We start from the raw sequence: 12569 nt of genomic DNA, 5'->3' as shown, positions 1-12569 counted from the left end.
TGACAAGAGAGCTGGAACATGTCTAACTTGGAGTCAGTTGGAATAATGAGCAGTTTGAGTTATGTGGGGAGAAAGAGAGTGGCAGCTAAATCCTGCCTGCCAATGCAGTAAATAAAAGGAGAAGTTTTGCCTGTCACTTCTTCCCTTCTGGAGCTGCCAGCAGCTGCTTCCTAATGTCTCCTCCATTACCATTATCACTGCATTACCAGACTGCTTTTATCCACTGCAGTAATTAACTGCTGCTTCTGGTATTTCTCTACCCTCACTGAGCTCAGATGTGCAGCTTCTTGCCTGAACCACAAATTATATTCAGAGAGATTGTTATGGGGAATTACAGGTGATTTTCCAATAAGGAAAGGTGCAGAAGCACACATTAGCAAGCAAATGTTGTGATGTTTTCCAGTTTCTTACAGAATTGTGTGCAAAAGAAAGGTTCTCACCTGCAGGTCAGAGCACATTTGGTACAACTATCACGGTTTAAGTGGTTTGAGCATTATTCTTTAGAGGACTGTACATTTAATCTCATAGGTTCTGGGCTTCAATCCAACATACCCACAGCAGCAAAGGCAGGAGCAAAACCTCCTGTTAAAAAATATCAGTAAAAACACCTGTGCAGGAGCTGGCAAAGCCCTGGTTGGTTATTTCTGTTCCAAAACCTCTGGCTGGTCAAAGTTGGAAGCATCCCAAGTGCATAATGGTATTCCAAAATCTGTGAGGTCAAGGTGGTGACAGGTTTATATTTTTCTTCCTTTCCCCATTGACTCCTGACTTCAAACCAAAGAAAGGGTCATCAATTCCCCACAAATTTCAGCCTTGTTTAAGCACAGCAACAACAATGTGTTCACACTGTGGTCTTGGGCTCCTCTCACCAAAAGGATTTTTCTTCTCTTTTTATCCAATAGACATTTACTCCCATGGCTGCAATTTGGGCAAAGGACAAGCTAGGAATCCCACAGCAGACACACAGGAAGCCCACTGGGCTGGCAGCAGGGTTTGAAATCCACACTGTTCTTTCGTTGTTATCAGATACAGCTTAAAGGGTCAGCACTGAGTTTGTTTTCACAAACTACAGCAAAACAGTCACCATTAATACCAACCCTTGCTCCTGCACACCAAATGTTTAGAAGTCCACGATCTTTGAGATTATTCTGACTTTCCCTTTTTACAGTGTGCTATAAAGTTAAGCATTATTTAAACACAGCTGTTACTGGAAGTTACCCATCACATGCTGGACCCCATGGTAAACATCTGAGCTGAACCATGGCAAGGATGTCGACTGAAGGCTTTATTAGCATTCAGGGTAATCTCATAACCTGTTTGCTGAGTTGACAGATGAAAACATTTCCCTTGCAAGTCCAGTAGGGACATGTTTACTGCCTTAAATATTGCTAAACTGTCGCACAATTCCTGCCTGATGAGAGGAATATAAAGATACTACATCTCTTATAGATACCAAGAATTAATCCTATGTTAATAACATAGAATTATGAGCCAGGTCTGTACATATCTGAAGATTCAGCCTGTTGCCCTCAGGAATCTCCCTTCAATAGGAGTCATCCAGCTGTCTCTTAAAGATGCTTAAAGACAGATCCAGAGACAATGAACAGCTGAGGATCTAATCCTGATTCGTTGTAGGAACTTCATTCTGCAAGAGGCAGTTCTATCTGAAGGATATTGGGCCAAGAGACAACAAGATCTTTGTGATGTATTTATGCAAAATCTGCAGTCTCTGAGAAGCAACTGGAAAGAGGAAAGGAGGCAGCTCAGTGCAGAACAGCCTTTACCAGTGTGCAAGGCCAGGTCTCAGCTCTGATTTTAAGAATGCTGAGCTTTTCTTCTTGTCAGTGCTGTGAGGGCTCTGCAACCCTAATCAAGCCATAAATGATTACAGTAAGAGCCATGTGGGGAATAATCAGAGACTGGACTTAGGCACAAGTAATTACTGCTAAGTTTTTGAGCACTGGCAGTGTTTTTTTATCCGATATCAACCCAAATGTTCTCACTCTGACTCTTCCTCTTTTTGTTCCTTCAGGCTCTCAAGCAGAGATTCCTCCAGGGCTTCCAGATCTTCCAAGGGAATTCTCAGCAGCCAGCTGACACGGCAGATCAACACCCTGGCTCGAGCATCATAGGATCCTTGAAGAGAGAAACGCCCAGGAAATCAGTCTGATCAGTCTGATGACACAGTTTAGTTAAGGAGCAGAGTACTCCAAGGAATGTGTCACAGAGCAGCTCCTCCCCCAGGCCCTCTTTTTCCTCCAGGAACATGAGAAGAGACTGATAAATGGAAAATCCTTCTTCCCTGCAAATAGAGCCACTACACCAGGTAATGCCTCTGTGGCAGGAAAAGGATCTCAGATCCTTTGGTCTCCATCCTCTGTGGCAGAGGCTGGCTGGCAACTTTTCAACAGAGAAATGCTGCAGCAGGACCACTGCTAACTGGAAATATCAAATCTGTGTGGGTAACTGAGCACAGCCCACCTCAACTGCACCACTGCAGGAAGGTGGCATTTTGTAAAAATGCACCTCCATGCAAAAGCTTTCTCTTTGGTGGCAACAAGAGGCACTCAGGAGTGTAAAGCTGCACACTAGCTCCCCCAGCAGCACCACGGACAAATGTTTGCTTTTACACTCCCTGATGGAGATGCAGGAGTGGACAGTGCACTCAGTCAACAGCAGACAACAGAACTGATTATTCCTGGTTTTATAAGCAGGTGTTCTTGAAGAAAAGACATCTTAGAAGAAAAGACATCTTAAATGTAATAGATTTTAAATTATTTGTGCCAACTCTTGCTTTTTTAATGTGTTTCTCTCAGCAGCACCTACTACTTCCTGATGTTTGGCTTTTATAAATGGTTCTTGGTGCACTCTGGGATGAAAAACACCATTGTTTTTCTCAAGGTGGGTGAAGATACCAGCAAGACCCAATTACAAAGAATGTTTGCGATACCCGCTGCACGTAGATCAAATATGGCATTGGGCAATCTATTAAGATTGTTTATTTATTACCATCATTACCAAGATACCAAACTAATTCCATAGCCTTTAATGACACTCTTGATCAGTTTGTGCTTAGTTGAGAAATGAGGGCAGGATTTATCTTCGCTCCTTCCCGAAATGTGGCACGTCCTGCAAGTCCAGGCAGGTGGAATGAGCCCCCTTCTTTTTTCTGTCTGCTGACATTGCTGGGCTGCTTCCTCACCAGCCTGGTGGGAAGGCAGCGAGACTTGGAAAGATATTTCTCCTAAATTCCAGCCTCCCAAAATAAGTGGTTTTGCAATAACTGACTTGTCAATTTTCCATTAAAAATAAAGCAAGAACAAAACTTGTTTTGTTCTGCAGTGCAACAGGCTAATCAGCAATCAGTGACTTCTCTTCTGTGAGAACATGTTAAAACACAGAGATTGAAAAAATGCAAGTAATGATAGAATCCAGGCTTCTTTTAGAAATGAACATTTTGTTCAGCAGACAGTCTTTATTTCATTAATTTTATCAGACTAATCCATGTAATGGATTGCAAACCAGAGAATTGTTTTATGTGTAATATAATATGTGAGAAAAATCACATTTATTTATAATAGGCTTCACAGGACACTCTGGAAATTATACCCTGCTTTTTTTTTTTTTTTCTTTTAGGCAACCAGCAGAAAATATTTTAGGCTGAGATTTTCATAATAGCTTTACTGCCTTCCTAAAGGAAGAGATCACCTGATTCCCTGGAAACATTGGAGAAAAACCACCCCACTCCACCATTATTTACATCTGCTTGCCAATGTATGCTGTGTGAAGGTAAGGAGGTGAAGAGCTCTTCAATTTTCTGTAGGTATTATTAGCCATTCCTAAAAGAAGAGTTGTTTTTCCTGAAGGGGATGCAGGGAAGGAGTGTGCAGCTTTTGCCAGAGAGGAAGCTGAGGTGAAATAGGATAGTACCTCTTTGAGCACTTCAAAGTATCAGATGTAAACTCAACTATATTATTTTTACAAAGAAAAAGCAAACTTACCATCTTGAAGAGAGAACGATAAAAGGTCCTAAGGAGAAAAAAAAAAAAAGAAAATTAAATTTAAAATTGATGATGTAGGTCTGGAGGGATCAAAATGGAGGCATAAAATCCATCAGACTGATTGAATTACTGTGGCAGCTCAGTTCATAAGAGGGAAGCAGAAAGTTACAGTTCAGTGAGGCAGCACAGAGCAAAACCAGTCCAAAATTCTCCGAAGGCCAGTACAAAGGGCTGGACAGAAGCAGATAACACTTGGTATATGCTAAGGCATCCCACATTTTTTGTTATTTTGTTATGATCCTGATCTTACACCAGACTTCAAAGTTTGGAGCAGCAGGGCTCTAATCCTCCCACTCTAATGCCTTCTGCTCCCTCTAGTCACATATGCAACATCACTAACAGGTTTGAATGTTCCTCTAATGGACCCTATTTTCTTTGGCATTCTGGGAATTCACAGCTTTAGGCAGTAAGGCTGAACTGGCATCTAGTTCTTTTGGATTAAGTGAATTAAAAACTCAGAATTTATGGCCGTCTGTCAAGATTGAGGGACTTGACTTCTGTGTTGGCTCTTTACCATAAAAAAAGGGAAAAACAAATCAATTCAATAGATGGTTTCTATGGATAAATCCATGAATAAGAGACCAGTGTTTTTACAACTGTGTTTTCCTCTTTTATTGCCACTGGACAAATTCTAAGCTCTTTATGTGACTACATTAAACACCAGCTCAGTTGAGCTGCTTCCCTCTCCTACACACAAATACAGCACAGCTGAATTTTACACAGAATCCTTTCAGCCCTCTGGGAACACAAAAAATGCAGCCAAAGATGGAGGAGGCTGCCAAAAAGTTTATTATTATTAGTCCTGTAAGTTCCCAAGCACAGTTTGTATAGTAAAAACGTCTCTAACCTGAGAGTCCTACCCATGAGAAGTGCAGAATGCAGAACTAACCATCCTGAACCAACCAGGAGAGGGACAAACTGCAGACTGCTCCTCAGGCTGGCTGGTGGGGCGTGGGAATTGGAGACACCAGTACAGAGGGAGGAATGTAACTGGTTTCCCAAAGCCTGAGTACTGGGAGTGCCCAGGGATGAACTATGTGGGCACCATCACCACCTCTCTGGGTGCATTTCTGGGGGAAGAGTTGGCACAGAGGTGTCAAAGCACAGCAGAAGGTGCAGGGCTAGGAGCCTCGAGCAAAAAGCTGACCAAGCAAAGGGCCTTGAGTCTAGAATAAGGTGAAGCTTGTGACCTTGTTGCCACAATTTTCCACAGACTGACATAAGCAGCCTCTGGAGGAGGTTATGGTTTGTGGGCAATAAACTCTCCCTGAGTGAGGCTCAGGGAGCCGGGGCTGTGACTCAGGTCCTGTCCTGTCTGCCCAGTATCACCTGTGGCACCTCGTATCAAACCACCCCAAATAAATCTGCATGTACACACGTGCTTTTCAAAAGGTCAGGGATGCACGTAGGTAAACTGGTGATAAACTGCCAAAACTGTTTTTATGGCATCCATGCCAGTTAGTACACTCAAATTTAAGCTGCAGTTCAGGCTGTGCACATACTGCACATGCAGGCAGCTGGAATCCAACCAGCAGTGATTAGATTAGTTCACAGCTGGTTTGTTTTCCTCCCTAAGCAGCAGTTGTTATAATGCAACCTTATTCTGAAGTCAGTGTTTTGAATCTCCATGAAAACTCCATGACAAGACAACCACCCATATGACTGAGAAGTCTTACAAAAGAAGGGAGTCTTTATTCAGTCTTTGCCAGCTTTTTCTGAGTTGATGCAAATTCAAAACCCATTTCCTTAACAACAGAGAGCCCCAAATCCACATTACAGTCAATGTGGGTAGGAAACCACTGGAAAAAGGGGCATTCTAAATATGTTGAGAGCAAAAAACATTCATAATAAGAATTTTCAATGTCTAATTACCTATCACAGCTTCTGCACCTCTTTTATTACATTGCCTTCTCATACCACACCCATAGCCTGCTATGACTACTGTCTTTAAAGGATTCAGTTACCACCATCTGCCTGTGTTAGTCATCTGCAATGACATAAAAGACACAAAGATAACAATCCATAATCCTCAGATGTTCATTGAATCAATGGTGAGCTCACATCTAATCTCCTGACTTTATGGATCATCTCTTCAGCTCCTTTGACATGAAGAGCCTTCAAAAATGCAGCATTAGTGCCAGCAAGATCTTCCCACTGAACGCGCTGAGCAATTAAAGCAGATACTTAATAAACAGTAAATATTGCATCATCAGCAGCTGAATACAAAGGAGCACTAGAACCATAAAGCAAAAGATCAATAATTCATAAAGCTTTGTCCCATAGCTTGTTTATTTCCAGGTAAGAAGGAAAAAAGCTGATCTCAGCTTATTGTTATGTTTGCCACACACCAGTGTTTGTTTCCAGACACAGCTCTGCTGCCTTGTTCTACTGAAGTCTTTCATTCTGCCTCTCCTCCGACAAAATCAATCATCTTGCCGACATGCAGATGACTGTGTAAGGGATTGCTGCTGTGGGATTAGACTGATAGTTTTTCCTCATCTTTGCTTTCAACTGATCAAAGTTGTCTGTGGTTCCTGTATTCCACCAAAATCCAGGGGATATCCTCAGTTTCCTGTCAGGGCAAAATCCCGTGTGCTCCTGCTGATCCAGAGCCACTTTTGTACAAGCACATGGAGCCCTCATGCAGCATAAGCTCAGAGCAAGCACAAGCTAAATTTCATCCTTAATAAACTCAGCAGCAATGCAGGAAAACTTGCCTCAATGCAGAGAATCCATCCTGAGGCAGAGAGAATGAGGGAAACAATGCAAGAAGCACATCAAGGCAGAAAGAATGAGTGTGGATGTATTGAATTTCCTCAAATTCAAACAGCATCCAAAGAGCCACTTTCATTTCAGAAGATCTGCCCTAAATTATTAAGATCTCTGTTGCTGTCCTTGTACTATTGTAGGACTTTGGGCACTGGAACATTTGGACCAGGAGCAGATCCTCTGAGGCATTTCATGGACTGACAGGAGACAGGAAAAGGTGGCTGAAGAAATGGCAGCTGGTCAAAGTGACCAGAGAAGTTCACTGCTCTCTTATCTCCCCTCACACAGCCGAGTTCTCACATCTGCTGTTCTGCCAGGCCATTGCTGAAGGTGAGTGTGTGATAGCCCTTAATCAGTCAATACCAGAGCACTGGGTGTAGGCAGGGTGTCTGGCACAGGCACCAGCAGCAGCCTAACGCTCTCTTCACCCTGCATGGCATAACATGAGGTTGAATGAGAAGAGATCTTCCCCAGCAAAAGCAAACGCTGCCAAAATGCTTCACCTCTTTTATCTTTCCATCAGCTTTTACCGCAGAACATTATGGAGCAGTCCCAGTTTCACTTCTTCAGTGGAAGAAAATAAAGTCATAATAATTTCCTTCTAGTCAAAATGTACTCTGGGAAAAAGACTTTGGAAATTGTGCTCCTTAGAGCATGTATGTGGAGGTGGTTTGTGATATATATATAGTGAAGGGGCTTTCAAACAAGTGAAAATCACGTCTACTGTGTGCAGGGTGTCACTAAAATCTGTACAACATGTGTATGAATGGAGACCACTGCAGTAACACAATCAAAGTAAAAACTTTGTCAGTTCTCTGTTCTGTAGAGTGAAACCATCAAAGACACAACTCAGCAGACAGTGACCATGTTTCATGATCATCCTTTCCATGAAGTCTTAAGGATAGACTGCCAGTCCCTTCACAGCTGCTTATAAACAAATGCCTAACAGAAATACTGATTTTATTTCCCTGGCTGCACAAACAGCACTTCAGCTGCAAACCGAAAGATATGACAAACCTCTTTTGCAAAGCAAACAAGGGCGAGGACAGCACATGGACTTACCTGGGTAATGAGAAGTGGATTTTCTTTCAAGATGGGATCCTTCAGCAAAATTTCAGTGAAAGTTTCTGTGCCCTCACCTCCTAGGCCATCAGCAAAGGCTGTCATGGCAGGTAAGACAGCATCAGGCAGGTCCAGCCACTTCACAAAGCCCTTGATGAATTCTGTCCTGAAGGAGCTGTAAAGTAACAGAAGCAGTTAAGGTTTCACAAGTGGGTATTTCAAGGCTCCACAACTGGGTATTTTTGGAAGCTTTGAGCAGTCCTTGGTTTGAAACATTGAGTCACACAAAAATCAAAACATCAGGAGTCAGAAGGTGAATTGCTAAACAAACTGGCTAAATAAACAAGGAAACAATCTGAGTGGGACTAGACCTTGCTTCAGACCACGCTTTGATGTCTGCAGTGTTAACGGATGTGTTTTGTGCTGAATTGTAAAAGTCTTACAGGTGCAAGACAGAAAGGATCTTCCACTTCCCCAACCTCAGAAGGCCCCGCACAGAGTCTGATACCAGCTCTGGCTGAGCCACCACCCAAAATCCACCTGGCCTGTCCAGGCCTCGCTCCACTTGTACCTTTGCTCGTTTTCAGGGAACAGCCAGGCGAGGGATGTGCCGCACAGCGCCGCGTACGCGAATCTCCCGGGTTCAGCCAGCTGCCGGCCCAGGAGCACACCCGGCTCCCTCTCCCCGCCGTGCTCAGCCTCCTTTTCCTGTTTCGAAGCCCAGCCTTTCCACTTCTCCTCCGCAGCCATTTTCACCTGCAAGTTCAAGGAGGAAAAAGCAGCAGAAAAAAAACCAACAGCAAACAGTTGGAAACCAGGAAGTGAGGAGACAAATTGCCTTTGACACACTGCTGTGACCAAAGAAGACACAGGAACAGGACACAGAAAAACAGTTCACCAATTCTCAAACGTTTTGTGCGACATTAGGTGATCATAAGTATTTCAACCTGCAAAAGGACAAGTTCCCTTTGGGATGCAAAAGGACAAGTTCCCTTTGGAACTGGGCTCCATTCAGGCCTATCAGTCCCACATTTACTGCAAAAATAACATGAAAATAAAAGCTATGCCCCTGGTGCAGGGACCAGTACAGCTGCCTGGGAAATAATTTTCCTCCCTCATCCTCAGCTCAAATTGCTCCTGTTTGTTTTGCTGACAGCATTAGGAAAGCTGAGTCCAGCTGCAGCCTCTGAGAAGGATTTGATGTGTCCCATGGTCATTGCTGTGCTTTGCTTCTATACAACCTGCCACTGCTCTTTCCCTAAAAATAAGATCCCTGCACCACATGGATTGTGATCTGGGGCAAGCTATTATTTTTTAGAGTGTAAATGTGCACACTTTGAAGTGATGGGCTTCCAGCTGCTCCCCTGATGGTGCCAGCAGCAAACTGAGACCTCAGGCAGAGGTGACAACAGCTCATATCAAATTCATATCAAGGTGGATAACAACCTGGTCCAGGGCTCACTTCCATCACCTGGAATTTCTACTGACTACCTTAAGATCCAATCAGTTTCTAAGGGGCCCAAATCACCCATTTCACTTTATAGTTCAAATGAAAATGTTTCCTTTCTTCCACACCCTAGCTAAATAGGAATTAGGAGCCCATGACACTACAAGTGACTCCCAGGGGATGCAGACCATTTATGGATTGTTTTAGAGCCCTAAAAGAAAAAACTGCAACAGGAGCTGCTCTTTTTAAAGAGAATTTATTTTCTTCATGCCATCTGTCATGGTCCTTTAAGAAAGGTGTCTGTCCTGCCTTCCCACTCAGAAACCCTAAACATCCAAACTTCCAGACCAATTTTCCCAGGAATAGTCTAACGCTAAAGTTTCAATAATTTTATAATTATTTGTCATGTCTGCTCACTTCTGGACACATTATGGGAGACAGCACTGAAAATAAAACCCTCTTCCCTGACAGATTTATTGATTTCTTAACTTGCACTCATATGAAAAGTGAAGCAGCTAAAAAAGATCCATGAGCAGTACAACTGTTTAACCTAATTTCCTAATAATATAAAATATGGAGCAATAATGGTGCAACACCACGGTGGCTCCTGGCATGCAACAAACAATTCAGAGTGCTGAGTAGCTAAAATACCCAGAGAAAGTTTCTGGAAGTCTTTGCTCTGAAGATGTTCAGATCAATGTACTTCCCTCTACACAGGTACCTTTTTCCTTATAAACATGTAGGAAACAATGGGCTTGGGATTTTCAGACATACAGCATAAAAAAAGGGCAGTGTGTGATTTACTAAAGAAAACTCGGGGCAAGAAGTTTTGCCACAAATCCAAGATGAGGGAATTGAGAGCTAAAAACATATTGCAAAAGTTATTTATTCCAAAAGTTTTATGTCTCATGGCACTGGAATTCCGATCCCTGCTTCGAACAATGTAGTTCAGCAATCAACAGCATTGCCATAATCTGAACTGTCACTTGAAAGAAAATTTTTTATCACTTCCAGCTCTCATTTTTCAAACGAAGCCCCTTGTTTTCTTGAGAAATGATGTATTTTATACAGCAGATAACACAATCCTGTTTGGAAAGCAGAAAGGTAATTCCTTTGGGGATCTAAAGCTGTACGATACACGAGTTCCCTGCAGCTGAAAGAGGAAATAGAGACAGGCTGGCATCGTGTTTGTACTAAAATGTGACAAAGGCAACCAAACCATCATCTCCACAACCTCCCAAAGTTAATGAGGCATCTCATTAACTTCAGAGGAGCTGTTGTAGGTAATTATTCAGACGGGGCTGGCCAAAGAGTTCTGTGTAAGGCACAGTGGGGACAGCACAGCCCAGCTGTGGTTACGCATCGCACACAATGCTGTGACTGTGGAAACATTTGGGCAAAAGAGATTTTTTGGGGACCTGCACATGGCTCCAGAGGTGCTGGCAGCACCACAGCCTCTGCTTTTAATCTGTAGATACAAGGTATAAATACGGAATGAGGTTAATTCAGTTCTGTCTCAATGCAAGAACACATAAATGCGTTATGGATGGGCCACAGTGATCAGAGCTCGAAGGGACAGGGACATGGAGAAGCCCAAAGCATAGGAGTTGGGAAAGTGAGCGTGTTTAATTCAGTTAATCCCAAAGTTTGCACAGCAGCGGCTGAGAAGCGATGTCCTCACAGTGAAGTGAGCAGAGCTGCGGAGAGGGAACAGCACATGGAGAAGCCTGAAGGCAGCACCTCAGCTGGGGAAGCTGTGAGGGCAGACACCGCCACAGCTGCCCGTGTTCACGTTTACCGCAAGTCCTTCACGTCTGAAGTCTCTGCTGATCCATCACAGGCACTTATTTACGGAAAGCGGCGCTTCTGGCCACGCTGAGGGGAGGGAAGCAGCGGCCAGCGCAAGGGAGCGGCCTGAGGCGACGATCCCGCCCGCTCGCCCCTCAGCCCGCGGTGCTGCCTCCGCTCGGCCCCTCTCCCACCCGCCCGGCCCCGACCTGCCGCCGGCCCGGCCGAGTACCGAGCACCGGGAACCGAGCACCGGGAACCGAGCACCGGGAGCCGAGCACCGGGAACCGAGCACCGCCTACCGCCGCCAGCGCCCGCCCTTTCCTGTCCGGCCCGGCCTGCCCGCCGGCACTGCGCCATCGGCGCGGCCAAGGGCGCGGGCGGGCGGGGGCTGCGCTGGGCTGAGGGGATGGAGGGCGCTGAGGGGATCCATCACAGCGCACTCTGCACTGGAAGGGCCCCGCAGTGATCATGAAGTGATCATGAAGAAAATCCCTCAGAAGGGATCAAAACCACGATCTTGGTGCTGTCAGTACCATGCTCCAGCCAACCGAGCTGACCCCGGGAGCACCTGAGGGGATGGCGAGGGATGAGGGGATGCTGCCTAGCCCCATTTCCCATTATAATTTCCTCTCTCTCAAGCCACAGTGTGTTACCCAGTCACTGTCCAAAATCAGGAGCTAGCCAGGTAAGGTAAGCAGGGCATGGGACTTCAGAGCTGACACTTTCTTAACAAAATGACCAACATGAATTAAACTTGAGTACAAGCAAATCCTTTACATTTTGGAATAGAAATATAATCCCATTAGCCTTTTCTCTATAAACTTAATTGCCGCTTCGAAGTCTTGCATGGTTATTGAGCCTAATTATTTTGTCAGATGGGAATCTTTTCTAAAGAAAGCAGGTTCCAGAGCCTCACGACTGCCACCGGCGTCAGTGAACTCAGAGTCACCTGGGTGTTAGTGGCTCTCGGCTGCAAAGCACTTCAGTGGAACTGCGGAAGGAAAACTTGGAAGCTGCTGCACTATAAGAGGAAACTATAACTCTATGGATCCATAAGGATTCTTTCAAAGGGCCAGTCTCGCCCTAGAAATCACACTTCTCTGTATGCTGCCCTTTCCTCTTGACCTTTTGTAGAAAATTGTGTAATAAAACAATTCTTTTGGAAGGGCAGGGTGAAGCGTAATAACAGATTTCACTGACCATGTTAATTCTGTTTTCATGTCTTCACACCCATGTGCTGAAAACATACATGGGGTGGCAGGATCCCTTGTGAGTGATCTGTTCAGGCCAGTATTAATTCATTTGTTACAGACCTTTACAGTACCAGTCACCCACTGGTGATGGTGAAGGGAACTTGACTAGAATATTGTCTGTGAGCTTTGAGACTTGACAAGTGTTTCTGAAATTATTTTCAGTGCAGCTAAATATGTGGTCCAGTT

At 44.4% G+C, this 12569-nt stretch overlaps 2 protein-coding genes across 4 annotated transcripts in view; one reads left to right on the top strand and one right to left on the bottom strand.

Annotated features, from left to right (window-relative positions):
* Positions 1 to 4027, top strand: part of HTR6 (5-hydroxytryptamine receptor 6) — a 38623-nt gene extending 34596 nt beyond the window's left edge. Inside the window, exons 5-7 of one of the 2 annotated variants that reach the window (XM_068171454.1) lie at positions 2033 to 2326; positions 2817 to 2901; positions 3637 to 4027. The gene's annotated coding sequence lies outside the window, so the exon portion shown is untranslated. Of the gene's footprint in view, positions 1 to 2032; positions 2902 to 3636 lie in introns of both variants that reach the window. The other variant, XM_068171453.1, reaches the window with a different exon arrangement.
* TMCO4 (transmembrane and coiled-coil domains 4) overlaps positions 1 to 11328 on the bottom strand; it is a 36673-nt gene extending 25345 nt beyond the window's left edge. Inside the window, exons 1-5 of one of the 2 annotated variants that reach the window (XM_068171451.1) lie at positions 11080 to 11328; positions 8464 to 8648; positions 7893 to 8067; positions 4002 to 4029; positions 2004 to 2136 (exon numbers count right to left, since the gene is read on the bottom strand). In XM_068171451.1, the coding sequence (XP_068027552.1) occupies positions 2004 to 2136; positions 4002 to 4029; positions 7893 to 8067; positions 8464 to 8642 (515 nt within the window). In that variant the 5' untranslated portion in view covers positions 8643 to 8648; positions 11080 to 11328. The remainder of the gene's footprint in view (positions 1 to 2003; positions 2137 to 4001; positions 4030 to 7892; positions 8068 to 8463; positions 8649 to 11079) is intronic. The other variant, XM_068171452.1, reaches the window with a different exon arrangement.
* Between the last annotated feature and the right edge of the window lie 1241 nt (positions 11329 to 12569).

This window comes from Anomalospiza imberbis, chromosome 23 (assembly GCF_031753505.1).
Source record: "Anomalospiza imberbis isolate Cuckoo-Finch-1a 21T00152 chromosome 23, ASM3175350v1, whole genome shotgun sequence".
Taxonomy (NCBI): domain Eukaryota; kingdom Metazoa; phylum Chordata; class Aves; order Passeriformes; family Viduidae; genus Anomalospiza; species Anomalospiza imberbis.
This window is presented reverse-complemented; position numbering and strand designations above follow the sequence as displayed.